The following is a 27,397-nucleotide window of genomic DNA, read 5'->3' as shown; positions in this document are numbered from 1 at the left end:
GTAGATCGGACATCGAAGTTGCGGATAGCAATGGTCACGTCGTCACAATACAAACATGATACGAGTTCCATGCTACCCGTCTGGTTACCGCCGTCATAACACAGTTATTCTCTTATATGATTGATAGCGGGGTCAAAGACGGCTACATTTTAACTGGAGAGGCTTTTGTTTTTCTTCATATTCCGGACGACCCAACACGGGTATATTATCATCTTTGTGTTCCCAATCAAGATGTCCTACCAGATGAAGAATGTCGTCTGCACCGAACAGCTGTTGGTCAAGTACTTGCATTCACGCTGAATGCACTGGCTACTGGACCACCGCCTCAGGAATGGTATGACGCGGCACGAGAGAAGCTCTTGACATGGAAGGTAGAATATCTCGACGTCTTGAAAGACATCCCTCCATCGGTGCGGAAAGACCCTCCTTCCTCTGAATATAAGCCGTTGTCTTGGAAGCCTGTTCAGCGGTCGCCTTACAACACTCGCTCTCGAGCTCGCTGTCAGCCTAATCGAACAACACCAGAGGGGAGCTCAGGAGAAAACAGCGACAGTGATGGTGACTTTCCCTCGCCGTCTCCCGCAACGGATACACGCAGTCGAATCAGCCGGGGTGGCCTGGGTAGGCAGGGACGAGGGCAGCCAGACCGTGAACAAAAACACTCAGCTGATTCGAGGGATTCCACGAGGACCACTCGACCATATTGTACCATGAAATGCATTCGTGGCCTGGTCAGTCGCGGTCGCCTAGACCCGGGATGTCCTAATTTTGGGGAACATGGCACCGGACGTCATCCACTTGCCCCAAGAGTGTTTATACAGCGGCTCCATGAGCAGCTCTTGCGGGATCGTAACAACGGCTTCGAGCAACTGCATATATGCGGTCGAACGGGCTACTTGCTAAAAGCATCACTTCTGTCCCACGGCTATACTGTTGTGATCAAAGCTACTACGGCGCCAAAAGAGCACAGTCTGCGGGCTGAAAGGACCGTGTACAATCGTTTATATTCTTTGCAGGGAAGCCAGATCCCTGTTTGCGTTGGACACTTCAAACCTCGCATCGCATATTGGTATCATGGTGAACTTATGACTGATATGATGATCCTCAGCTGGTCTGGGGTCCGTGTTCAAAGTATAATCAACCAGAAGAATGCCCCCTTCTTCAATAACGAACGGGGTCGGCTGGCGAACGTCCTCCGCTCGTATGGGGTTGTTAACGAGGATGATGAATGGCGCAACATACTTTGGGATGAAAATTCTGGCCGTGTTGTTATGATTGATTTTGAGGAGGTGTCTTGGCTGAGAAAACGCATGCCACTGGAGTCGACAACGGGAAATGTCGTGCGAAAACGCCTCATTCATAAGAAGGAACCTGTTTGTGCACGCTACGCCGACAACTTCAGGTCTTCAGGCCTGAAGAATTTCTAGACAGATTATTGGACATTATGTATCTATTATTGGCACAATTCTTATCTGTTCATGTGGTTAATTTTGAGTGTTAGGACACCTTCGCTGCATCTGAAAAAGGTGAAATCTAGACCTCTGCATGGTCAAGGCCGTGTACTTCCACAATTGGACCAGAATAAGGACCTAGAGACTCCAAACTATCCCGGTAGAAAAAGCCTGTGCCCCAATGATCGCTGGTAGCCCTTGAGAAGCTGATCAATAGCTATGTTTGTAAGCGTTGGAGGGCTTTGCGAGCGTTGGTTAAGCAATTCTTGATCGACGAAGCTTGTCGATTCAATTATTTGATATTTGCTGGGGTTCTGGGACTCCACGCGCTCGATTGGCTCCCTGGTCGACTACCTTTGGGCGGGTGGTCGATGTCCGAAGTTGAATATCGAGCTTTGAAATGACCTGGTCTGGGCCATATGGAACTAAACCAGCTGCGGCGAATGCATTTTGAATAGTTGCAGGTTTAAAGGCCTCTGCGCAAGCCTGTGCGAATACTACGAGGAAATCAAGCTTGTGGATGTGATTGATATCGCACCACGCTTTAACCTCAATGTTCCCCGTTGAATTATGTGACGAAAAGGAAGTAGTTAATGGGGATGGAAGAAGAGGAAGCTATGCGGGATGCAGACCCACGAGCAAAAACGAGTCCGAGCTATTTGAAAGCTCCATCAAACATTATTGCGAAGATATAACGATGGTCTCTGGTCTCAGTATTTGATCGCTTGTAACTTATGCTCAATGCTGCCCTCTGTTCCACTACCTTCTTGTCGATAGCCAGATTGAGGGTCCAAATACTTCCAGCATTGGAGAAAGCGAAAGATGCGTCATTTAGGGACCCACTGTGTTATAATTTGGGATGCTAGCAGCTACATAGCACCCTTGTCAAATACTCCGCCGGCTAATATGCGTTCGAAGTTCCTCTGGCGCTTTATATAAAGGAGGAGCCTCCAATAAGTAAGTCAACCTCTGAGTATAGCCAGCAAAGTCAACAATGCGTCTCCCATAGTCTTTTGTACTCAGGTAGTCCAACTCTCTTCGAAGTTGTTTTGCACATTCGAGTGCGTCTTCAGAGGGTGCGGGCACATCTTCGTTTTCGACTGACTTGGCCAACATGATGTGTGTTTCTGGTGTGACGATGCCATATTCCCAAGGTCCTATGCCAAGTACACAAAAAGTAGCATCCTCTGCAACTGTGTGTATCGTAAAATGGTCATCTATGTGCACCGGGCACACCCTGCCACTGAAATAAGGATATATAAAATCGGATAGTAAGGAGCCCGCTAAGCTTTTGGTATCATCACCCACCGGATAAAGGATAATAAAATCTGCCTGCTTAAGTTAGCTTATGGGGTATACAGCCGTTGCAGAGCACTTGCATTGGGTGACTCTTTTTTAAATAGACAGACTCTATCGCCATTTTCTAGGCCCATGTTTCCTCCTGCGGTGTCGCTAATGAGAAGAGTGTCTTCGTTTACACGACTATCTCTCTCTAGTATAAACGGTCGCTGTTCGTCGTTATAGCGAAGCCAAGTACTTCGCCGTCAGAGAGCCCTATTTCCCTGAGCGTTTTCGATGATACGCATAAAGTTAAGCCATCGATTCCATATGTCCGGATCACACTAAGATTGTTATTAAAGTCCAAGGCAGACCCGGAGTACTCACGGATACTTGAATCGACTAAAAGCCGTCCATAGTTTTCTAGCGAGTCTTCGGAACAACATTTCGTGGACGGTAGAACACAGGTTTGCTGTTTACCATGTAGCTCGATTGTTTATTTGTAAGGACGTATAAGAGGTAATTAGAGAGATGTCTTGCCAGGCCTTTCAGAAGCCAGTACCATCAGCGTTTCTTTTGCTTTTCTTATAGGAATAAGGAAACCAAGTGAGCTCGCACCAAACGAGCTCACAGGAGCAAATGGATTGCGACACCAAATGGTTCTACGAATACTGTTTCGATCGGCATTCTCACATGTCCATATAAGGAGTCCAGTCAGGTTTGGTGTCCCATGTCTGCATTAGAGCGAACCGCCTCTTTTTAAAATCGAGCTATTTGTTAAATATCCCATCCCCTATGAGATAACGAATTGCCATCCATAGTAGTAGTTGGCAAAACATGCCACAGTCTAGTGCAGTGGGTCCTTGGAGCAATTCGCTCAGACCTTGACTTAATGGTCCGTCTCCACCGTAGGTTAACGCCCAGGAAGGTTCTGTACATTTGCTGGACCAACTGGGGGAACATTGGTGTTGGAAATCGATGTCCCACACGGTGATGGGCTATTCAGGATATGTTTGGTTCCACAATTCCGTAAGTGAGGTCGGATAATGTAGCCCTTTTAATGACCTGCTATAATGCAAGTCTCTTTCAGATCCACTCAGGTTGGCGAGCCGCTTTGCGCCTTCGACAAAGTTATCCACGTCCCAAGCTAGAGAGCCTTTCTCCAACCTCTCAAAGTAGGCTTGTAGAGTGGTCGAAAGTGGCTCGTTGTACAGCTCTGATAGAAAATTCGCCCCTTCCTGCTTATGCTGTTCTGAAAGTCTCCTTTCCTTGATTCGCAACTCCTGTGTATATGAAGACCTGACATCGCTTTGGTATACAGCAGAGGCGATCGTTTTCCGAGTGTAATAGTAGTTTTGAGACTGCTAGTGTGGTGAGTTTGTTTTGTCAAGTGTAGCTGTATGCTTTCTTCTCACCACCGCACTTCGTTTGATATCTGGCGAGAAGCACAGAAGGCGGGGTAGAGTTTATGACTGGAAATTATGTACGTCCCAGTTAACTAACTAGTTAACTAACGTAATCCACAGCCATTCGGAACACACAGCCATTCGGAACACACAGCCATTCGGAACACCCTACCACATTAGAGAGTTTCATCTCAACCAACATCTATTAATTCAGCTAAATATAGCGATTTTTACATGAATTGATCTCGACGATGACCCGTACCACGTCTTGTTCGGCGAGCGGGCAGTACTGATATAAATCCCCTCCCAGCGTTTCCCACTGGCACTTTCAGGAACGGTAACATTAACCGTAGTATCCTTAGGACTGTCATCGGGGGTATACGGCGTCTCCATTACAGGGACAGAACGATGCTTTTGTCGCTCGTTCTGGAGTTCATTCTCAAGCTGCTCAACGCGCTGCTTGAGCCTGTCAATTTCCCGACACGCCTGAGGCAGAGTAACCGGTTTCGCTAGTCGGTCACTATTACATTCTCCCCCTTTCCTTCGGCAGTTAGTACAGGGAAAGTCAGAGTCGCATTTGAGACGGTGCACGCGGCACCAGTTGCAGGCTCGCGGGACCTGACTACGCCTGGCTGTGCGGGGTGCCGGCGGCCCTGAACCTGGCATGCTAACGATGAATTTCGGCGAAGTCATGCTGCCGTTCGCCGAAGAGGCGATGAGAATTTGAAGGAGTTGGGTGATGGAAGATGAAGATGAAAGTGAAACAGAAGCCAGTGGCGGATCACGTAAGCATTTCTGCCTGAAGCTTCAGGCGCCGTCTGACCAGATTCGACACCAGAATAAATTAATTTGATCAAGGATTGATATACTTATACATTCTTTTCCTATATAGGTGTTATATGCCTTGAAACCACCAGGAGCGTCCCGCTCAGCGTCATTAAAGTATCGGAACATTAAAGAAGCTGACAGATTCAGATCATTTCCCAGATTAAGCCGTATCTAAAGACTTGTATGGAAAAAAATCATCATTTTGACATTTAGACTCTTATACTGGAATTTAAAGAGATATGGACAGAATAGGTGAAGCGGGTAACGACTGCATTGGGTGTTAATATATGCTAATATTGTACCCCTATGGTGCATCATCTGCATCCGGATCGAACCCTTCGATAGCCAACCATAAAGGGAAGGCGTAAGAAGTAAATTATGGACATTAACATATCATATCTCTTTACCAAATATGTCTAGAATTTTATTCTTCACTCTCAATCGTATTGATGCCCTCTACAATCTTCATTGTACTGACTTAAGGCCTGGGAGTGCAAGCTGCGAAAGTAAAAGAGTAGAATATATTAGACTGTAGCTTTATTGTTTGTGATATAAAAGGACGATTCTTCAAGGGGATACTGATCGGCCACAAGGGATGGAGGGATAGACAAAATGCGGAATGTCTGCCAACATACCAAGCCGTATGCGAGTCCCTTGCTCCGTACTTGACCGATTCAGCCTGCATTCAAATTTACAAGACAAGACCCCTTTCCCTAAATTCAAAGTCCTAGTCATTACGGCTATCACTGCTACCTAGTTACGCGTATGCATGTACTTAATAAGGAATGAGAGTCATGAATCGTGAATATACTAACTATCTGACACCGGTTTATCAAGCGAATCAGCTATCGATCGCAACGTCTGTTCAAAATTCTTCACCACCTCCTGCATGTAATCTATATTGATCTGCGTGAGCCGGTCCTGCGCCGGCCCCTGCGACTGTATCAGACTCTGCCCCCGATTCCGTAAGAGCGACAACAAGCAGTTGGCCTGCGCCACCAGGTCCATGACAAGCATATGCCGCAGCTTGATTTCATTCGCGATCGGGACCTCATACTGCCCAACACACACCTTGATCGTGCTAGTCGTCATGCCCCCATTGGCGATCTTCTCGAAGCAAGTCCCCGTCTGCTGCAGCACTGCAACAACACAGACGAGATCAGCGTAGCTAACCTGGCAGCTAGCGCAGATGATGAGATCTCGGCATGCACCGAGCACGTTCCCTGTGACTTTGAATATCCGGTCGAGCTGCGGATGCGGCTTGGCCTGCATTGCCTCGTGGACCTCGGGCACCTGTAGCATGAGGTTGGTGCGGCACTGGCAGCTGCCCTGTGGCGGGGAGAGAGCAGGGATTGTGTTTGTAGCCAGCCCGGCACTACGATCCTGGTTTGTTAGGAGGGGTGACTGCGCCGCTGCTGGGAAGACATCCAGCTCGCCGGCACCCAGCGTATTTAAAGGATCGATAGTCTACTTAGGTTAGTTGCGTTTTAGGTAGCGTAGAGGGGATGGGGGGTGCACATTTTGGCCTAGGTCGAGTGACGACCAGTCGAATAGGTAGCTTGACATGTCCTTCGGCCAGTCGACGCCATTCAGGTCCTGCGAGTGCGGTTCATCGTTGAGGCGCAGTGGGTCGGCTGTGTCCATCTCCCACTCTATCGTCATCGGAACGGACGACTTGAGTGACCCCGATAGCGGCGTATTCACCGTGGAGGGCGAGTGACTAATGGACGACGAGACGGAGCTGTCGACATTATTGGAACGACTCATGGACGCCGTGGTAGGACGCGAGCTGGAGGAGGAGGAGGTGGAGGGGGCAGTATATCTGCAGGGGATACCCCGGGTCGTACATCTATCACAGGCATTCTGGGGCCCGGTACACTTGACCTTTGCAGAGCGACACGATTCACAGGCGGTGATTGGCCGGCGCACCACAGGCCTTGCACCCTCAGCGCCGGGGCATTGCCAATTCTGGATGAGATTGTGGGGGATGTTCTTGTTGCGAGACCTGCGGCGCTGCTGGGGGGTCATCTTAAGCAGTGGAACGGGCAGCAGCAGGACCGAAAATGGGAAGAGAGAGTCGGATTTGCCCAGCAGAGCCTCGCCGGTACATTCTTCAATCTTTAATATAGGGCCGCGGGCGTTGCTCAGCAGGAAGGGGTTTTGTTCATCGAGGGGTCCGCCAAGGCTTCAGCCGCAGCAGCGAACAAGAGAGAAGCAGCAGCAGCAGGACTAAAAATAGGAAGAGAGAGTCAGATTTGCCCAGCAGAGCCTCGCCAGTACATTCTTCAATCTTTAATATAGGGCCGCGGGCGTTGCTCAGCAGGAAGAGGTTTTGTTCATTAAGGGGTCCGCCGAGGCTTCAGCCGCAGCAGCGAACGAGAGAGAAGCAGCAGCAGCAGCAGTTGGCAGTTGGCCAGCCGTTAGTTGGCTTACTGATGGTGTGATGAGCGAGCAAATGCCGTTTGCCCTGCTAGCATGACAGGGGTGGCGCCCGTATTATGCAGCGTCTTAACCTGTCCAAATTGGCCCCATGTGGAGGCCCCTATGGGAACTAAGGAACGTCCTCAGCTCGCAAGGGCCAGGCTGCATGTTTCCTGTTGGAACCTCGATGGAAAAGGATGAAAAGGGGAGATAGACTCGTATTAGAGGCTATGTAGAACTATGGAGGACTATGAAGGCTATCTAGATGGGAAGCGAGGGAAAGGCTCTGGCAAGCGGGGCGCTAGGCCTAATTAGGCAGGTGTCGACATTTCCTACAAGCGAGCACTAAATGGCCAAGTCCCCGTGGGCTAGCGCTGCACTAAGATAGCCTGTGCATTCTTGATCATCCTGACCTGCGCCCCCAGCGGCCCTGATGTCAACCCCCATGTCAACCCATGTCAAGCGCATCCATCACGCGTGCCCATCAGGCGTATCCGGCATAGTGCTTACGATTTCTTCAAGGATCGATGCTTTTAGACCAGCTACAATCGTACGATATGCCGCGCCTCTTTCCCCAGGCAGAATGTCGTGCGTTGCAGTCAGCCTATATGAACAGACTGCAACCCTACGGGGAAGCAAACTGGTCTTGGTCATGGCTATAAATAAGAGCTCGCATCTCTTGGTTATTCTTGAATATCTTAAACCATCTCCTTCCAAAGTAATAGTAGAAATATCCACTCTTAATGGTAACAGACTCTTACCTACAACCTTCATAATTACTACTATCATGCTTTCATAGTACTATCTTGTCATGCTTGCTACTCTAGTAGCTGGCAGCTCAGTAACAGCTCTCTAATCCTGTAAACCCATATTTATCTTCTAACTCGGATATTCACGCATCCAGGTATGTGAAGAGACTTATTAAAGTATACTTATAATCTAAATCTATCTTATTCAATCTTATATCACGGACACAGAACTCAGTATGTAGAGGAGAAAAAACTTTTTCCTGCTATATTACTCTTGACTATAGTGATAACCGCATAAAGATACTATCTGAATAGTGTAACAAGGTTAGTCATGATTACTGCTATGAATTATAGCTGTCTTATAAAATCTGGTATATTTCTCCTATGGAGCTGGGCTGTCTGCTGGACTAAGTAGCTGATAATTAAGTTATAATGTTATCACCAACTTTAATAATACCAATGGCTATTTAGACTATGCTAGTAAGCATTGTGACTTTAACAAGGAGGGTTGCTTGAAGGACAACTGGGTGAACCTGACTAGTGATGGCTGCGAGGTTACTTGCACTTTCCCCTGTGATTAGGTGGGATGAGGTCTTGAGCAGATAGAACGGAGGAGACGTGTGGGTTTGGGAAAGAATTGGAACATCTGTGGGGTTTCTGTCGATTTAGGCTCATGAAATATACCGAGAATCCTAGACCCTACAAAGGTGGTGCCCATCGGCTTTCGCAGTCTTGTCACATCTTGGATACCTTCATATCATACATCTATCTATCTATCCGCACAGAAATGCCTTGAAACACACAATTAAACCACATAATGTATAGTAGAATCCCCATGGAAGGCAGTGGTTCAACCCTCCGCCTGCCTCATCAGCAAGTCCTTGATGAATGGGAGCCGCTTAATGACCTCCTAACCCAGAATCCGCCCCCAGGCGATCAGTCCCTGGCCCGGGGCATTGTACAACTTGTGGAGCATATCGCAAGCGCCGCCGATCTTGGCGTTGGTAGTCTCGAGTGTCAGAATGTCGCCGACGTCCATTCCGTGGGTCGCGGCGTAATCAAGCGTGCGTGCCAAGGATGCTACTAACCAATACTAAACCACAGGGACCGACCATGATATTGAAAGTGGAGATGCTATGTATGGAAGGAAACACTGTATGAGCTTTGAGGAGACACGGCGTATACCCAAACATGCATGTATTAATAGATTAGTAATAGTTGCTCTCTCGGCTCAGCTGCCAGGCGTTAATGAATTATGTGTGTGTGTGTGTGTGTGTGTGTGTGTAGAAATATACAGTAGATGATATTCTATTCACAGCTCTCTATACTGATGTTACGGAAACCTAATGAGGTGTCGTTCTCGAAATTGGTCTCCCAACGATGCCGGAAACCGATCTTGTGCAAACTGGTATTGACTTGCGGAACCGGCTGTGCCCCGCGAAGGATGCGGAAAAGGATCGAAGGGGACGTCTAAATAGTATTTTGTTTTTTGATTTTTAGTTTCGGGGTGTCAGGACGCTGACTAAGTAATTAGTCATGTAGAAGGTGGTTGCCCAGGACCGAGCAACACTTTTTTTTCTCTGCTGCCGGCTAGGAAGGAACCCTGCAAATCATCCTTTCCTGCTGCTGGCTAAATTGGAAGGGAAGGAACGCTGCATCGTCCTGTCTTCTCAGCTTCTCTCAATATAGGTAAATTCAACATACTCACCTTCGTTGAACAAGTGCATTAACGATGGAAGATCGACGTGCTGCCAGTGACTGGAGAGCGATGTCCCCACCCCCCACCCCCATCGCAGAGGGGCCAGTCGACTTCGAGTTCCGCCAATGACGACGATCTGCCATCTACTCTCAGAAATCGAAGACGAGCACCCACCATGTCGGACACTTCAAGCTCTCAGCCGAGATCTCATGCCTTTTCGGCCGCGACCCGATTGGAGGTACAACGATTATCAGGCAACGCTTGTTGGGCCTGCGGAACCCTGTCCCCACAAATCGCCCATGTCATTGGAAACGAGGATGGCCAGGTCAGTAGTATTCTTCTTGTGCTCTTTTGCTATGATGTGACTAATCTAACAGTCAGACAGATCCCCCTATGGTCTGACATGTCTTTGCTCAACTTTTCCTTGACATCAGCCGACAATGGGATACCGTTGTGTCCGACCTGCCATGTCGAATTTGATCGGTCTGAAGACCCGGGCTTCATATTCCTACCTGTCGATATCCCTTTTTTCATAGAGTTTGAGCTGAAGGATCGGGAGAGAAGAGCAGTGGCGGAAAAGGACGGGAAGATTCTTCGCCGCGAAGTACCTACAAATATTATGTATGTAGATCATCTTATCCGCCAACGGCGGCTACCGGAAGGTTCTACCGGCGGAGGCCTTTACCGGCCCATATTCTTGAGGCCATACTTGCTGGGTGGGAGAGTCTCCCCGGAAGATTTCGGATTATTACAAACCAAGCAGTGGCATGGCGCACCCATGGCAAGTTTGCGCCGAGGTATTTTGGCATTAGGCAGCGGACGTATTTGTACCGTTGATGAAACTACAGTGGAAGATTTGCAGAGGTTACGAGACCTCTATTTTCGGGAACAGTCATCCAGACCCTGTCTCACAAACACCTCTTTGAATGTTCCTCCCCGAAAGAGGAAGGCGAATGACAGGGAGGAGGGCAGTCCATCCAAAAGGGGCGGCATAAATGACTCGCAAGCCAGGGCCAGTGATTCCATGGACATATGTTCAGAGCACTGGACGCTCGGTCCGCATTATACCAGCCACCAAGCCTGCGAGCGGTACGCTTACATTCTTGCCCACGACTGAGAACTTCTTCAACGACCTCACCGACATCATGCTTCGGCTCTACCGTCATGATTCGATTGCGGGGATTATGCGCTCCTGCCTGTAAAACGGGGCCTTTCAGGTCATTCGAGAAATGTCGCTTAATGAGACCCGGAGTATCCAAACCACCTGCTGGTGCAGATCGAACAGACAATGGATGACCGCAGTAAATGAATATTGCTTTATACCTGGGAAACAATGGCCAGTATACGGCCGTTTGTGGACTCTCTTGGGGGATCGTATAAGCACTAAGCGTACGACTAAAATGGCACCGATAGACCGAAACTTGCCATTATAGGAAAGTCAGAATCCGGACCCCGAGCCCTAAATAGCAAAAGGCGACTAGTATACGGCTGTCCCTGCCGTAGCAAGCTTCTATCGTTGGTAAATATTGGCTAAGTTGCAAGATATAGACAATAATGGCATCGGAAGAAATCCTAACACCCTTGAACATCGCACAGCTCCTCGACAGGCAACAGGGGCATTTCCCGGAAAAAACAGCCGTGATATCAAAGTGGCAGGGGTCGAGTTTGACATATGAAACCCTGAACAGGTCTGTCAGGGAGATAGCGACAAATCTGCTACGACAGGGCGTGCGCCCGCAAGACCGCGTTGTTATGCTTGCTGGGAATACGATCGAGTATGTGCAGCTGTTCCTCGCAGTCAGTGCCATCGGGGGGATTTTCACTATTATAAACCCGACATTTACGCAGGATGAGATTTTACCTGCCATTGAGTTCGTGGGTAAGTTAGTTTCCAATCCTACTTGGTAGCCAGGCTAACAATTCCAGACCCAAGTGCCATTTTCATCGCAGACCGAATTGGATATCGCAAGTATGGGCCGCTCATAGCAGAAATTGCAACGAAGCGTCGCAATGTCTCGCTCTTCGTGCAGCTTGGTTCTGGACCGAAGTTGTCTGAGGATGTGCGCACATGGGAGGAATTCCTCCAGCCAGAAGGGGGCGCTGTCCAGCAACACGACCTTGTTTCCTCGTACTGGGGACGGGCGGACCCAAACGATGCAATGTGTATCCAGTTCACGAGTGGCACGACTGGGCCGAGAAAGGCGGCAATGCTATCACATAGGTTGGTAACCAGACAATATCCATAGACTAGGCTAATTACTCGCAGCAACCTGTTGAATAATGCCTTACTTGTGGGACACAGACTCCGTTTCACATCGGACGACACTGTCCTCTGCTGCTCGCCTGTATTCCACTGCTTCGGTCTAGTATGCGGAGTCCTGGCAGCACTTGTATATGGAGGGACAGCCGTCCTCCCCTCGGACGTCTTCGTCGCAGAAGCGAGTCTCCGCGCTCTGTCGGAGGACAAGTGTACGGTAGTGCATGCCGTCCCAACAATGTTTCAGGCCATGCTGGATCACCCCGATATTGCTAAACATGCTCCGCACGCTTGCCTTAGAACGGGGATTGTAGCTGGTTCCAGTCTATCTACGGCTCTTCTCTCCCGGCTGGAAGAGGTGTTGAATTTCACGGGCCTTGCGTATGGATATGGCATGACGGAGCTTTCGTGTATTGTTTTCTTAACGGATCCGAATGAGGTTCGTCTAGTTGATCAGCATACGTCTGTTGGAAAGGTTATGCCGCTTACTACAGCGAGGGTGGTTGATGAGAATATGAATACGCTTCCACCCGGAACACCGGGCGAGCTAGTGGTCTCTGGATATCTTGCTTTCAGGGGATATTACAAGAATCCCGAGAAAACAGCGGACACCTTGGTTACAGATTCTGAAGGCCGGACTTGGCTACGAACGGGAGACTTGGTGAATATTGATGCTGCTGGTCGGTGTACTATTACTGGGCGGGTGAAGGATATGATCAAGAGAGGTGTGTGCCCTTTCATATGTGACTGAATACGGCTGATGAGTTGAATTAGGAGGCGAAAACATCTTCCCAGGTGACATTGAGCCAGTGCTGGACTATCATCCCGATATTATTGCATCTGCAGTTGTCGGGGTCCCAGATCCTTATTGGGGAGAGATTGTTGTGGCTTTCATACAACCAGCGAAAGAGGCCAAGGAAGGAGCTAGTCTACAGAAAAGGGCTATCAAGCAATGGCTGAGGAATAAGCTGGCACCTCATAAGACCCCAGAGCATTTCTTTCTGCTTGGAGATGGAGGAGGTATTCCCAATGAACTGCCAGTGAATGCCACTGGGAAGGTGCTGAAAAGAGATCTGCGAGATATTGCTACTACTCTCGTGTGAAGAAGGTATTTCTAGATACTCCGATTTCTTTATTGCTAGGCAGTCTTATAGAGCATTGATACAAATCTATACAGTATAGTTGCTCATCCTGTTGTCTCTTCACGTATTGTGCCACGGACCTTGAGCTTTACCAATGCGGCGAGGGCCTATATCTATTAGCATGGGCGAAACAATTTGATGTATTGTTTACTCACTGCTTGAATCGACGCCGAGATAGGGCTTTCGTTTATAGCAACTCCCCAAAGCGCCGTGGATCCTCCCTCTGGAGCGACCTTGACGAAGCTTGCATACTCGTAGAAATGGCCAGCCAGTTCCTCGGCCCTTTCGATGGTTTGGACGGTGTAGTCGAGAAATTCGACGTCGAATCCAATTTGCTTGAAAGCATGATTTAGGCTCGATCCTGAGTCAGCGCCAAGTTCGTGAATGTCGTTCGCGCCCAGAATCTTTGACTCTAGAGACTCAATGAGACCAGGGGTATTATGGCCGTTAGTCTTCCCACTTGCATGTCCGTTGGTATTCCCATTGGTGTTCCCATTGGAGTGTCCATTTGTGCCGTTTGTACCATGTGTGCCATTTGCAGGGCTTCCAGGTGGGCGAACAGGGCCGCCTATGTAGCCATTTGCATGAGTACCAGCACCGTTGGTATGGCCATTGGTATAGCCATTAGCAGACCCATTCTGGCCAGGTTCCAGCTTATTCTCGCTACCATTCTGCTCAAGCACAGTGCGACTGAGACGATCTATTTCAGCAGCATCGATAGAGAGCATATATCTGTCCCGGAACAGCTCTTCAATCATCTCATGCGTAATCTCCAGCCCATTCACATTGGCGTACGACTTGACCATTTTGGTGAAGTCGATCTTTAGCTCGTGCGGCAGGTCAATCTGGAAGACGTCGTTGACGTACCACGCTATGCCGCCCTTTCCACTCTGTGCGTTGATGCGGATGACGGCTTCGTGCTTCCTGCCTAGATCGACTGGGTCCATGGGCAAGTAGGGCATGCGCCATCTTGGCGAGCGGCCGAGATTCTGCTCAATCGTTGTTCGACTTTTGTATCCCTTGCGAATGGCGTCCTGGTGTGTCCCTGTAAATGTGCAGAAGACGAATTTGCCTGCGTATGGGGCTCGGTAATGGACGGGGATCTTCGTCAGCTCTTCCACTAGGTCGACGACTGCGTTTATATCTTCGAATTTGATTCCTGGATGCACGCCCTGCGTGTACAGGTTTAATGCAAGGGTGACGAGGTCCACATTGCCTGTGCGCTCGCCGTTTCCGAACAGACATCCCTCGACTCGATCCGCTCCGGCCAACTGGGATAGCTCGGCCGTCGCCACTGCACATCCCCGGTCATTGTGGTTATGAAGCGAGACGCACACTTTGTCTCGCTCGGTTATGTGATCGCAGAAGAACTCGACCTGGTCCGCGAACAAATTCGGCATGGCCACCTCCACAGTCGACGTGAGATTGAAGATAATCGGGTGCTGGACTGTCGGCTCCCAGGCAGCTTTCACTGCCTCGCAGATTGAAACCCCAAAGCAGACCGATGTGTCCTGGAAGTTCTCTGGCGTGAACTCTAGAGTCCATTCTGTCGCTGCCATTTCTGGATCGGGACTGTCTTTGGTTAAGGCTCTGGTCGTTTGCGCACACCGAACAGCCAGCTCAGTCATCTCTTTTTCTGTCAGATTGAACACTACCTCGCGGAAACAGTCCGAGGTTGAAACGTGTAGGTGGATTATTGCGCTCTTTGCACCGCGGACAGACTCTATGGTGGTTCGGATCAGGTCTTCTCGACAGGGTGCCATCACCTGGATGGTCACGTCGTCAGGGATTGCTCCCGTAGTGATGAGGTGCCGCGTGAAGTCGTATTCTGTTTGGGACGCCGATGGGTATGAAATCTCAATCTCCTTGTAGCCCAGCTCAAGGAGGAAATGGAAGTAGCGCAGTTTGGCAGCGCCGTCCATTGGATGGACCAACGCCTGGTTCCCATCTCGGAGGTCGGTTGACAGCCATCTAGGAGGCTTGGTCAAGGCCTTGTTGGGCCACTTACGGTTGGGGAGGTGTAGCTGGGGGAAGGGGCTGTATTTCTCTGCAGGTGCGTTGAGCCTGCTTGGTTAGGGCTGGTGTCTTGTTGGTCAAGGTTGAACTTACATTGTTGCGGTGTTGAATGACAAGTATCCTAATCCGTAATCTACAAGAAATCTGATAAGCTTGACCTTGAAAATATCTAGATTTATATTGAACCTGGAGTACCAGGCCTCGATATTGCCTATTTAGGAAAGATATAATCCGTGCCCAAGTTGCCACGGATCTTCAGGAACCCGTAAAAACCCAGAGTAATCGTGCAATTCCTTCACCCCAGCCCGATCCGGTTTGCTACTTGCCGGTTTAGGAAGGCGTCGGTATATTGATTCCAATTCTATTTCCGAAACGGTCCGCCTGTTTTGCTCTAAAGGCCCGGCGGTTATATCGGCTTGCACCTGCTCGACACTGACTATGATCACGGCCTGAAACTGGAAGCTCAACTACCAATATGCTTGCCGTGCGGAATGCTGTGCCTGAACTTGGCCATCTTTCTGAACGATTCCCGCTGTCTCTGGTTGGTGCATAGTTCGGTATTGGATTCCACGGCTGACCTATATTCAGACCACAGATCATAATGACGAAGTCCACGATATCAAAGACCGACTGCGACACCTCTGGGCCGAGGTCCTTCAGGATGATCCAGAGAGCTTCTTTGACGAAGATGTGTTCTTCGATGTTGGGGGAGACTCGGTCCGCAGCCAGATGCTCCTCACTGCTGCCGGGAAGCAGGGAATTCATTTGACGATGGAGCAGATATTCATGAACGCGTCACTGGAAGAAATGGCCACTGCAGCTCAGATAGTGGAAGTCAGGGAAGATGATACCGACTACGACCTCCAGCCCTTTACCCTAATCCGTGGACTTGGCCTAGAGCAGACCCTCGGCGAGGTTGCGGCCAAGTGCAATGTACAAACAGACAAGATCGAGAATGTGTACCCCTGCAGTCCCATGCAAGAAGCCCTCGTCGCCGAGTTCGACGGCACTACAAATCCATATGTCCGACAATTTGTATTTCGACTGGCGGAAGACCTGGCGGTGCATAGTCTCGAACAAGCATGGGAATATACGATACGAGAAAACCCGGTTCTTCGCACCCGTATCTGCAGCATTCCGGATACAAGGGGATACGTACAGGTGGTCCTGGATGATGTACCTGTATGGAAGTCCGTGGAGTCGAGTGTTGCTGCATTTCTGGCAGAAGATGAAAGCATCCCAATGGCCCTTGGAGATCGCTTCTTCCGCTATACTATCGTGAATGATGCGGGTAAAAGGTACTTTGTATGGAATGCCCACCACGCATTGTGCGATGGCGCGTCTATCCCTGAAGTGCTCGAAGAAGTGGCAATTCGATTCCAGGCAGCCAGTATATCCTTCACACCACGCGTCCCTTTCGCAAAGTTCATCCAGTCGGTTGTCGCACCGGACCATGACCAGTTGGGCAAACAAGAGGACTTCTGGAAACAGTCCCTAGGAGACCTCAACCCAACTCCATTCCCTTCTCTACCCCAACAGCCCGACTTCCAGGTGAACCCATCAACAGTGACGGAACACCTGATACATCTTCCCCAAGAGCAAGCACCCCTGGGATTGACAAAAGCTCTCCTTCTGCGAGCGGCGTGGGGAATCCTCCTTTCCCACTACACCGGCACACAGGACATCGTCTTCGGGGCAATAAACAGTGGCCGGACAGCTCCTGTGCCAGGCGTGGGCAGGATGACAGGGCCGACAATTAATCTCGTGCCAATCGCCCTCAGTGTGGATCCTCAGCAGTCGGTCGCCGGGTTTCTGTCTGCTGTCCGGTCACATTCCGGCGAGATGATACCTTATGAGCACATTGGTATTTCGAAGATACGCCAGGCCCTGACCGATAGAGCGTGGACAGGCGTGGATTTCCAAACATTGCTGGTCGTACATCCTATGGAATTCGCAGATGCAATTGCGCCGTCCATGAAGGCGCTAGGGCTTGAGTATGTAGACGAGCTGGGCAAGAAAGAGCATCACCCATACGCTCTCATAATTACCTGTACTCCTGGTTCCGAGACAACAGTCAGAATGACAATCCAGCACGACGAACGTGTGGTGTCAGCTATCCAGGCTCAAAACCTAAGCCACCAGTTCCAGGCTGTGCTCACGCAGTTGACGGAGAGCACGAGAGATTCGACAGTTGGATCTATCTCCCCGTTAAGCAACCACGATCTTACCCAGATCCAGGAGTGGAACAAATTCACACCACCGCCGGAGGAGACGTGTATTCACTATCTGTTTGACCGACAGCTGCAGGCGCAGCCTGATGCCACTGCTGTCTCGTCACTCAAGCGCGACCTCACCTATACGGAGGTGGACAGGTACTCTAACCTGATAGCCGTCCAATTATTGGATATCGGGGTGCAGCCGGGCATGTTCATCGGTGTATGCTTCGAGAAGTCCCTCTGGATGGTTGTGGCTATTCTCGCCGTCTTCAAGGCCGGAGGCGTCTACGTCCCTATAGAACCGACGCATCCACGAGACCGGATTTCTGAAGTGGTCAAGACCGCGCAGATCAAAATCAGTCTTGCTTCGGTTAATGGTTCTGCAGCACTGAAAGGTATCTGTGATATCATAATTACCGTCGATGGCAAGTTTCCAGAGTCCGCTGAAGCCGGGCAAGTCCCTCCAGGTCTGTCTCAGCCATCTAGCCTGGCGTATCTGCTATTCACTTCAGGAAGCACCGGCAAGCCAAAGGGTATACTCATGTCACACCAGGCTATTTGTGCGTCAATCCTTCACCATGGAAAGTCATTCGGGGCTGGTCCGCACTGGCGTACACTGCAGTTCGGTGCACATACATTCGACCTTTCCATTGGGGAATTCTTCACTACGTTAGCATTCGGCGGTTGTATCTGCGTACCCTCAGAGGAGGAGCGTCTGAATAACCTCCCGGGAGCTATCTCCACGCTGAATGCAAACACGCTGCTGGTCGTTCCCACTGTCGCGAATCTGTTATACCCCCACGACGTCCCCACGTTGAAGACAATTGTCCTCGCCGGAGAGCCCATCACAAAGGAGACGATTGTACGATGGGCAGACCATGTCGAGTTGACTGCTGCGTACGGCCCATCCGAGACCGCTGTCTACTGCTCTGGTAATCTGCGGGTTTCCCCAGACGCTGACCCAACTCATATCGGGTTCGCCATTGGGGCGACGATGTGGATTGCGAATCCGGAAAACTATCACCAGCTTTGCGCTATTGGTTGTGTCGGCGAGATACTTATCTCTGGACCTCTGCTAGGGAGTGGATATATTGGAGATAAGCAGCAGACAGATTCTGCCTGGGTCCCTGCGCCTGAATGGCTGAAAGACCTCAGCTCGAGTCCGTATCAGACCTTTTATCGGTCTGGCGATCTGGCGAGATATAACGAGGACGGGACCTTTCGGATAGTTGGGCGCCGTGATACGCAGGTGAAGCTGGGTGGATATCGTATCGAGCTCGGCGAGATTGAGAACCAGATCATGGCCTCGGGTCTTGTGGCGAGTACTTTAGTTGCACTTCCAGCGCAGGGCCCGTGTCGTCGTCAGATTGTGGCTGTTCTGAGCTTCAATCGATCTGGTCTCCAGGGGAACAGTGCTTCTGGCCCTCAGGATCGATTCACGATAGCTAGGGACAGACATTCCCCTGATACCGTTGGAAAGCTGGAGCAGTTGAAGCAGCGTCTCGAGCTGGTTCTTCCGGAGTATATGGTTCCCACTGTTTGGGTTTTACTTGAGGAGCTGCCGCTTTTGATATCAGGGAAGATTGACCGTAAGGCCATCAAGGGCTGGGTGAATGATATGGATGACGGCACATTTACGGAAATAGTTGAAGACCAGCAGACTGATGGAGATTACCGGAAGAGCGAGATAATCGAAGGATCTCTGGCAGATACACTACGGAATCTCTGGTGTAAAGCTCTGCAGAAGCCAACGGAGCATGTCAATATGCGCACTTCATTCTTCGCCATCGGGGGTGACTCCATTGCTGCAATTGAAATTGTCTCACAGGCAAAGAAGGTGGGGTTGTCAGTTACTGTTCGAGGTATAATCAACGCCAAAACGCTCGGAAATCTGGTGTCTCTGGTCGAGCAGCAGCTCAGTAAGGATGTCGATACTGCATCGCCAGCACAACTCGAGCAGAGCCAACCGTCTACGACTGACATATTAGCACCGTACAACAAGCTTCTACAAGCCCGTCTACGCGACCATCCCGCTGTGGTAGTTCAGGATGCTTACCTTTTTGCCCCGATGCAGCGCGAGATCCAACGGCAGCGCCAGGTAAATCCTGCCGTTTTCCTCTTATCGTGGCAGATGGAGATTGCCTCACGGGATGGACAGGTGCAGATATCACTGGAAAGATTGGCTCAAGCTTGGAGAAGGGTGGTCCAAAGGCTCCCAATTTTAAGGAGCATCTTTCTGATCGACCCGTCCGGCCAGCTGCCACATATCCAGGTTGTGCTGGACAATGCGGAGCCAGAGATCGCGACTGTCTCAATATCTTCAGATGTGGCCAGAAAGAGAGAGCCAACCCTTGAGTCTCTGGGAATACCACCGGTAGACGAGTGTTTCCTCCCACACCGGACACTGCTTTCCCAACGGGGAGACAGGTTCTTCATTCACATCGAACTAGACCACTTAGTGATTGACGGGTGGTCTCTAAGAGTCATCAAGGAAGCCTTGCTAGAGGAATATGAGACATACGATAACGAATACATTCCCGAAGCAGCACCGTCATACAAAGACTTCGTGTTAGCACAAATCCATCCAGACCGAGCGGACCAGGACCGGTCATACTGGACGGAGAACCTGCGCAACCAACCCCCAGCACTACTGTCATTCCATGTATCCCGACCGGTTCCGTACTTCAGCAAACAGAAAACGATATTATACCTCCCTGAGATCCCCGCTGCGGCGTTGACGTCTTTCAGTGTGGCTCATGGCATTACGCCCGCTAATATATTTGACGCGGCGTGGGCGCAGACATTAAGTCTTTTCACAAAGCAGTCCGATGTCGGCTTTGAATATGTTGTCTCCGGTCGTGATGAGGATGTTCCAGGCGCGTTCAGCATGGTTGGTCCCTTGATTAATGTCCTGGCATATCATCTACAAGGGGTCGAGGCGGGCGAGAACACAACCGAAGAGGACTTGGCAGTGCTGGCAACGCGGATGCAGGATCAGCGAGCACAGGATAGTATGCATTCTGCGGTGAATATCCGAGAGGTCGTGGATGAGCTACACCGTGGGAAGAAACTGTTTAACACTGCGGTGAACTTCCAGCGCCGTCCGACAGCGGTTGAGTCGAAGACGTTGTGGGTTGATGATGATATTAGGAAGTCGAATGACCCGTGGCATGTATGTTTCTTCCTTTTCCGTTTAATATTTAATGGGTTACTGACAAGTCCAGTTTGATATCCTTGTCCGTGTTATGCATATCACCGACGACAACACCTTCCGGTCGTCCTTCGAGTTCGATGCGCTGCATTTTGAGGAAGGGCGCATTCAGGAGGTTGCGAACAATTTCTGGCAGAGAGTGGAGAAGACATTCTCGAGTGAAGCACAATAAACGCTACTGCTGGAAGGAATTGATTTGTATGTAGTTGATAGAATGATAGAACGCCAATTCGAATCATTGCTACTTGATAGATTATTTCTCCGGTATGGCACATACAGAATAACATCACATATAGAGGGAATTAATGCTAGGATTAAGTAAATTAATTATTCCTATCTTTGGGCGCTTGAAGAGAGGATTGGTAGTATGACCTAAAATTGTTGCTCGCTTTAGTCGTATTATATATTAGAGAGAGAGAGAGAGAGAGAGTTGCATTATCCTCGAGTATATCGCCCTTCCGGGGATCCTTCCGAGTCGCCGGTGGCCGAAGGCCCCGGGTTCTAGACGGAGGAGACACCTAAATATATTTCCACATGATTTTCGCCAAACATGAAGCTATTCCCGCCGTAGTTCCTGCCAGTTGCCAAAACCTTCCTGGCGTAGCCTTCGTAGCTTTGTAGCTTCGTAGCCCTTCGTAGCCCTCGTAGATCCGCCAGTTGCCAAAACCTTTTCTGGCACTTCCGTCGCGGCTTTTTCGTCTGTGGAGCCCCCTGTGGTTTGGCCAGTTGCCAACACCATTTATTCCCTCGTTCCCTCGCTCGGTGTCTCCTCAATCGGGTTCTAGACGGAGGAGACACCTAAATATATTTCCACATGATTTTCGCCAAACATGAAGCTATTCCCGCCATAGTTCCTGCCAGTTGCTAAAACCTTCCTGGCATAGCCTTCATAGCTTTGTAGCTTCGTAGCCCTTCATAGCCCTTGTAGATCTGCCAGTTGCTAAAACCTTTTCTAGCACTTCCATCACAGCTTTTTTATCTGTAGAGCCCCCTGTGGTTTAGCTAGTTACTAATACTATTTATTCCCTTGTTCCCTTGCTCAGTGTCTTCTTAATCCTCTGGATTAATTAGCTTACACTAATATTATAGTTCTTAGGATCATGTTTATCCTTAATACATGATAAAGAGATTAAAAGAGTAATAATACTTAGCAGGCTACCTATACCTCCCTACACAGGCATTAAAAAACCTGTAGTTCTCATGCCTCTTGCTTGGCTTTACTTATTATTATAGTCCTTCTTATAGTATATTCTATCCATGTCTATGTCTATATTTATAGTATTATCTATATTAAATTCCCCTTCTATTTCCTTTATTCTCTTCTTTAGGGCTACTAGTTTCAGGAGTGGCAGCAGATATAAAAACTAGCCTGTGCCTAGTAGGAACTACACGGTTCTCTAGGTATACCTAACATTGGTTAACACTTTATGAAGATTATATAGTAGTATATTATTCTAGATCTGTTACCAGAGCCCTTTATAACTGCTGTAGTCTATAATCATGTAATACAGGGTCTCTAGCCAGCGTGCCAGGTACTACAGGCATGTATAGTAGTTAGTCTATTTAATATCAAAGAGCTAGTTATTAAGCCTGATTTTCCTCATACAGGCCTGCAGGAGCATACTTTATTTAGCTAGGGTTATACCCTGATAGAGCCGTAGCGTGTTTTTATTAATCTACAGCTTCTACCTTTAAAGTAGGACCCTAGGATTACTCAGGTTCACATATTACTACTTCTCTTTCTAGGCCTTGGTAGCTATTACTCTAATCTGCTAGTCTACCATAGACTAGAGAGTCTTGGGCGGGAGGCCTGGTAGTAGTACAGCTTTAAGAGCATTACAGTATCCCCCTGGTTACTATCTTGTGATATACTTAGCTATCTTGTTAGTAAATTTATTCCTAGGCATCCCTACATGCACCAGGATCTAGTAGAACTAGGTATCTTATTCTTTCACACACCACGCCTCTAGGAGTTTAATAACCTACTATAGTAGGTATTAGCTAGATCCCTGCTTAAATACCTGCAAGGTATAAAGGGTGCTCTAGTTATCTATATAAACCTTTATCATGCCCTAGAGCACAGGGTATTCCTCTGCTATCTATAATACCAAGATAATTCCTACTATTTCTATCACAGGGATCATGCTAACTTGCTCTATCCTGAGATAGATATTACAAGTAAGGCAGGGTTCTAGTATAATTATTATAGCACTAACCTTGCTGTAATAGCTAAAGCTATTAGTATAGATTTTTAGTATAACCCTGTATGCAGTCTCATAGATTATATAATAGGCCAGGGCCTCTGTCTTGGTATTAGTAATCTCTATATAAGATAACTTCTATCACAGTGAGATAGTAAACAGGAGCTAGTACTTTATCTCCTGGGTATTAATATCCACATGTAGCAGGAGCTCCTCTTCTAGGGTTTCTAACAGACTCTATAAGATAGAATTATAATAGTGAATACAGTCTCAGTAGATCTATTAATAGATTAGGATTAAGGCAATCTGGGTAACTGTGTAAAGGTTATTTTACTAGATTTATTACTATATAATTATAAGATGGAGTTCTGCCCCCAGGGCCGCGCTGTTAATAACTTTATAAGTACTAGAGATTCTATAACCCGCGTGTTATTAAATTTAGTTAAGAATATATATCTACTGCATGTGTCAGCTAGTAAGGCCCTGTATCTTAGGGACATGCCAGACTAATAATATATAAAGGGCACAGGGTACCACGCAGGTATTATACAGGGTCTATTTATTAGTGAGTAAGAGACCTTATTTAGACCAGCCCAGAGAGGCAAGTCCCTGTAGTCCTCTTATATACTTCTTCTCCATGCTCTGCTTGATATATTTTATAAATAAGAGGTGCTTGTCTAGGGTGATCCCCAGTAGCTTAGCTAACAGGCTGGCTAGGATAATCTAGCTATTACCCAGATTAATCAGGGGTTAGGCAGTGAAGCCTTGGCTATAAGAGTTTTAGAAATATATTAAGACAAATTTATCTGGGGTAAATACTAATATATAGGTTCAGGACTACATATCCCTGATAGTATAGAAGTCCTTAGCTAGGACCTAGCAGTTCTCCACGGCCAACAGGCTGATAGTGATTATTATAATATTATTAATATAGCTAATACTGGTTATGGCGCCATGATTCTCTATTATATTTATATTATAGAAGAGATAAAGAATAGGGGATAGCAGGGAGCCCTGTGAGATGCTAGTCTAGATACAGGTATAAGGTCAGCTATACTCTAGTAATTCCAGGGTGATATAATAATTATTAAGAAAGAAGCTAATCCACATGATCAAGGGCCCTGGGAGTCACTGCTTGCAGAGATTATACAGGAGTTATTAGTAAGAGATATTATTAAAGGCCCCAGAGATGTTCAAGAATAATACTATAATAATATAGCTATATTTTCACGCAGTCTTGATTATCTCCATGACCGCGTGAAGGACTATTTTACAGTCTTAGCCATGGTATTTACTAAAGTAATTTATCAGGAGCAGGCTATATTATTTAGCCAAATAACTAATACAGATAGCCAAGACCCCCTCTATCACCTTGCTTATTATATTAAGTAGTATAATTAGCTGATATAACTTAGGCTTGGAGTAGTTATCCTTGCCTGGCTTCTATAGTATAATAATCTTGGCCTCTTGGAAGTGCTGTGAACAGTATCCTAAGTATAAGTAGTAGTTAAATATATTAGCCAGGTGCAAGGTGATATTATTAGCTATAATCTACAGGACCTGATTAGGGATCCTGTCTAGCCCTAGTACTTTATTAAGTCTAGGATAATAGATTATAGTCTTAACCTTAGTAAGAGTAATATCAGGCATTCCTAATAGCTCTGGGTAGGAAAAGTTATAGAGGTTAGTAAGATCTGCTAGTAGAGAGGTAGGGAAGAAGGATTCCACCAGGGCTCAGGTCTTATTATCTGGTTTAAAGAGGATCCTGTCTAGGTCTTGGATCAGGAGCATGTAGACCTAGTATTAGAACTAATCTTTATATTATTACAAGAGGCTCTAGAGTTACCACAGGTCCTTGGCTACCTGTGTGATTTGGTCTTGGTAGGCAGTCTTATAAAATTAGTAAATTCTCTTAGTAGCCACTTTCTATTCCTGGTTAGCCCGCTTGCATAGGGAGCACAGGGTCTTAGTATAATATATTACCTAGTACTACATAACCTTATACTATAGGTATTACGCCTTCTTTTACAGATCCTGGCATTCAGTGGTAAAGCCAGATATTAATCATGTAATAAGTCGGGACCAGGGGGTTAATTTCTTAATAACTTAATCTAGTGCCTGGACAAGGGCGCTAATATGCTAGTCTAGAGTGCTTTAATTAATAATCTAGGTAATAACTAGGTCTAGAAGCCTGTCCCGGACTGTCTGTACTAGTATATTCTTATTTATAGCTTTTTAGTTACACCTCTCTACCAGTTCCTGCGGTGTGACTATAATAATAAACTTAATCTTAATAAGTAGATAGTCTGAGATACCTGTGATATGTTCTATATATTATACATGCTAAGTCTAGGACTAGAGGTTTTATATTATAAGGTAAAGGTCCAAGGTGGTTCCCAGGCTAGGAATTCTTATGATCAGGACCTGGTTCCTAGGGGGTGTTATATTATCTATACTATTCCTGGATTACCAGTATCTTTCATAATAAGATCTTATAAGTAAACCCTTCAGGGTAGCTACTAATAGTAAGACCTATTCTATAATTATTCAGAGCTCCTCTGCCTGCTTAGGGTTGTAAGAACTATTTAAATAACTACTCTGGGACTAGAGCAGGTTATAAATATTAAAATCCTTAACTATAATATGCTTGTAGTTATTCTATTCCTTAGTCTGTTAGAGAATCTTTTATAGCTCAGCCACGCCCTGGTTCTGTCAGGTCATTAGTAGGTTATATATATTATACATGTAGAGGCGTGTGTTGGTAATCTAGATATATATTAACAGGGTGAACTTGCTGTAGTGGCAGAGCATGTAGTCCAGACCCTTTTAAATATATATATAGACCTGTAAGTAGTCCAGGGGTTTGATCATAGGCTAGATAAGATTAAAGTAGTTATAGGCCTCCTGGAGGAAGTACATAGTAAGCCTATTCAAGTAGACCTATGGCTTCTAGATTATAAGAATACTATAACTAGTAATCCCTTTGTCCTACATGAGTAGTGCTATAATATTATTAAGTGATTTCTTCACATTATACTGGAGAATCTACAGTATCTCGCCCTATAAGACTATATCAGGCTCTAGCCAGGTCTCTTATAGCAGGTAGGAAGAGATTCTCCTGCTTCTTATTTATTATCTACTTTCTTTTCCTATACATGGTATTCAGCGGGGTATAGGTCTTAACTAAATTAAGAGATCTTTAGTTACCTGTAAGCCCGAGGGCGTATATCTACTCTATATAATTATTCTTTTAGCTTATGAACTATTTTATACAGGTCTTAGCCTGCGGTGTTTACTAAGCCAGGATAATATTACCTGCCTGGGAATAAAATAGATCTAGTTCCTGGGGGATATCTGTTACTAAGCCAGAGTCTGAGTCATGGTTACACAGGGACTATTATTACTTTTATAATAAGCTAAACAGGGACAGTTCTACCATGTAGTAGTCTGAGTCTGATATAAAAAACTAGTACACAGGTACTAAGCTTCTACTTCTAGCAGAGCTAGGTTAAGAGTTATACTTAGATATCTTAAAGTACTCAGGAGTGGACAGGTCTAAGTTAGACTTAGGACTAGAGGAGCTTTCCTAGCTTGTGGGCCTATAATCCAAGCTACTTATATTAGTATTCACAGGGTCTAGTAACAGGTCTGAGCAGATATAAACCTGATATTAATAGGTTAATATTATGTGATAAAGGGACTAGGATCATGTAAGCAGGGTACTAATATAGGAGGTAAGCATGATTAGAAAGTAGGTATTAGTACAGGTTTATTTAGTCTTGACTATCTTCTATATTCCCTACACCTTCTATTTAGTTCCTAGTTAGTATATTAGATTATCTGTGTCCACCTCCACCATGCTAGTCCCAGAGGTCTCTGCTAGCAGCTTAGTCTCTATCTTAGTATCTATACAGCTAGGGGTGTGCTAGCACGAGTAGGAGGGTTTCTTAGATTCTAGGAAGAGAGCAGGCTTTACTCTCTAGTATTTATTTACTCACCATAACACGGCTTTCCTCGCCGGGTATTTAGTGTTATTAGTCACATGTAGACTGTCACAGTTTACACAGACATGGAAGGAGAACATATTATAAGAATAATTAGCTTTTAAATAGTTATCCATGCAGAGGAGACAGCAGGGGGGGAAAGTACAGCCATGCTAGATATAATCAAAGTATTAGTATTATATATATTACACAAGACAGGCTCTTATGTTGTAGATCTCTATTTAAAAGGCCTACTTCTATAATACTAACTAGCTCCATAGGAGAGTATTAGTATCACAGGCCTGGTAAAAGCTAATAACCAGGGAGCCCTTGAGCTTGATCTTCTTTCTACAGGCATGTTACTAGTCACCAGCTTATCTTATATAAATAATATAAGTGTCTGGGACCAGGGATTAGTTATTACAGAGAATCTTCTCTCAGGCTGCACTATTCTTCAAGCTCTCTAGAAGGAACTAGTTATATAGAATCACATGAACCATGACAGGGAACTAGTTATTAATAACATGTGCCTTGGCTCC

At 47.2% G+C, this 27,397-nt stretch overlaps 5 protein-coding genes across 5 annotated transcripts; 3 read left to right on the top strand and 2 right to left on the bottom strand.

Moving 5' to 3' along the window:
- Positions 1-5,773: 5,773 nt before the first annotated feature.
- BDW47DRAFT_133173 (Zn(II)2Cys6 transcription factor domain-containing protein) lies at positions 5,774-7,231 on the bottom strand (the record flags this gene model as incomplete). The annotated part of the gene is made up of 2 exons (XM_024817767.1): positions 6,482-7,231; positions 5,774-6,430 (listed from the first exon to the last, which is right to left on the bottom strand). The coding sequence occupies exons 1-2, from the start codon at positions 6,989-6,991 to the stop codon at positions 5,774-5,776; spliced, it is 1,167 nt and encodes a 388-aa protein (XP_024669945.1). The 5' UTR covers positions 6,992-7,231.
- Positions 7,232-9,747: 2,516 nt separating this feature from the next.
- Positions 9,748-11,115, top strand: BDW47DRAFT_57549 (uncharacterized protein). Its single transcript, XM_024819349.1, has 3 exons — positions 9,748-9,822; positions 9,873-10,157; positions 10,218-11,115. Exons 2-3 carry the CDS (start codon positions 10,008-10,010, stop codon positions 10,947-10,949), a joined length of 882 nt encoding a protein of 293 aa, XP_024669944.1. The 5' UTR covers positions 9,748-9,822; positions 9,873-10,007; the 3' UTR covers positions 10,950-11,115.
- A 271-nt stretch (positions 11,116-11,386) lies between these two features.
- On the top strand, positions 11,387-13,192 carry BDW47DRAFT_133172 (class I adenylate-forming enzyme family protein; the record flags this gene model as incomplete). The annotated part of the gene is made up of 4 exons (XM_024817766.1): positions 11,387-11,711; positions 11,759-12,053; positions 12,099-12,814; positions 12,864-13,192. 4 exons carry the CDS (start codon positions 11,387-11,389, stop codon positions 13,190-13,192), a joined length of 1,665 nt encoding a protein of 554 aa, XP_024669943.1.
- An 83-nt stretch (positions 13,193-13,275) lies between these two features.
- On the bottom strand, positions 13,276-15,153 carry BDW47DRAFT_127671 (uncharacterized protein; the record flags this gene model as incomplete). Its single annotated transcript, XM_024816751.1, has 2 exons — positions 13,276-13,338; positions 13,387-15,153. 2 exons carry the CDS (start codon positions 15,151-15,153, stop codon positions 13,276-13,278), a joined length of 1,830 nt encoding a protein of 609 aa, XP_024669942.1.
- Positions 15,154-15,722: 569 nt separating this feature from the next.
- BDW47DRAFT_127670 (uncharacterized protein) lies at positions 15,723-20,846 on the top strand (the record flags this gene model as incomplete). The annotated part of the gene is made up of 3 exons (XM_024816750.1): positions 15,723-15,788; positions 15,836-20,635; positions 20,688-20,846. The coding sequence occupies 3 exons, from the start codon at positions 15,723-15,725 to the stop codon at positions 20,844-20,846; spliced, it is 5,025 nt and encodes a 1,674-aa protein (XP_024669941.1).
- Positions 20,847-27,397: the final 6,551 nt, after the last annotated feature.

Source organism: Aspergillus candidus (assembly GCF_002847045.1).
Source record: "Aspergillus candidus strain CBS 102.13 unplaced genomic scaffold BDW47scaffold_40, whole genome shotgun sequence".
Taxonomy (NCBI): Eukaryota; Fungi; Ascomycota; class Eurotiomycetes; order Eurotiales; family Aspergillaceae; genus Aspergillus; species Aspergillus candidus.
The sequence above is the reverse complement of the archived record's forward strand: the minus strand, read 5'-3'. Positions and strand labels throughout refer to the sequence as shown.

Coding starts and splice junctions, on each gene's coding strand:
- BDW47DRAFT_57549 (XM_024819349.1), top strand. CDS start 10,008: ATGTCGGACACTTCAAGCTCTCAGCCGAGATCTCATGCCTTTTCGGCC. Junction 10,158..10,217: donor TTGGAAACGAGGATGGCCAG/GTCAGTAGTATT, acceptor ACAGTCAGACAG/ATCCCCCTATGGTCTGACAT.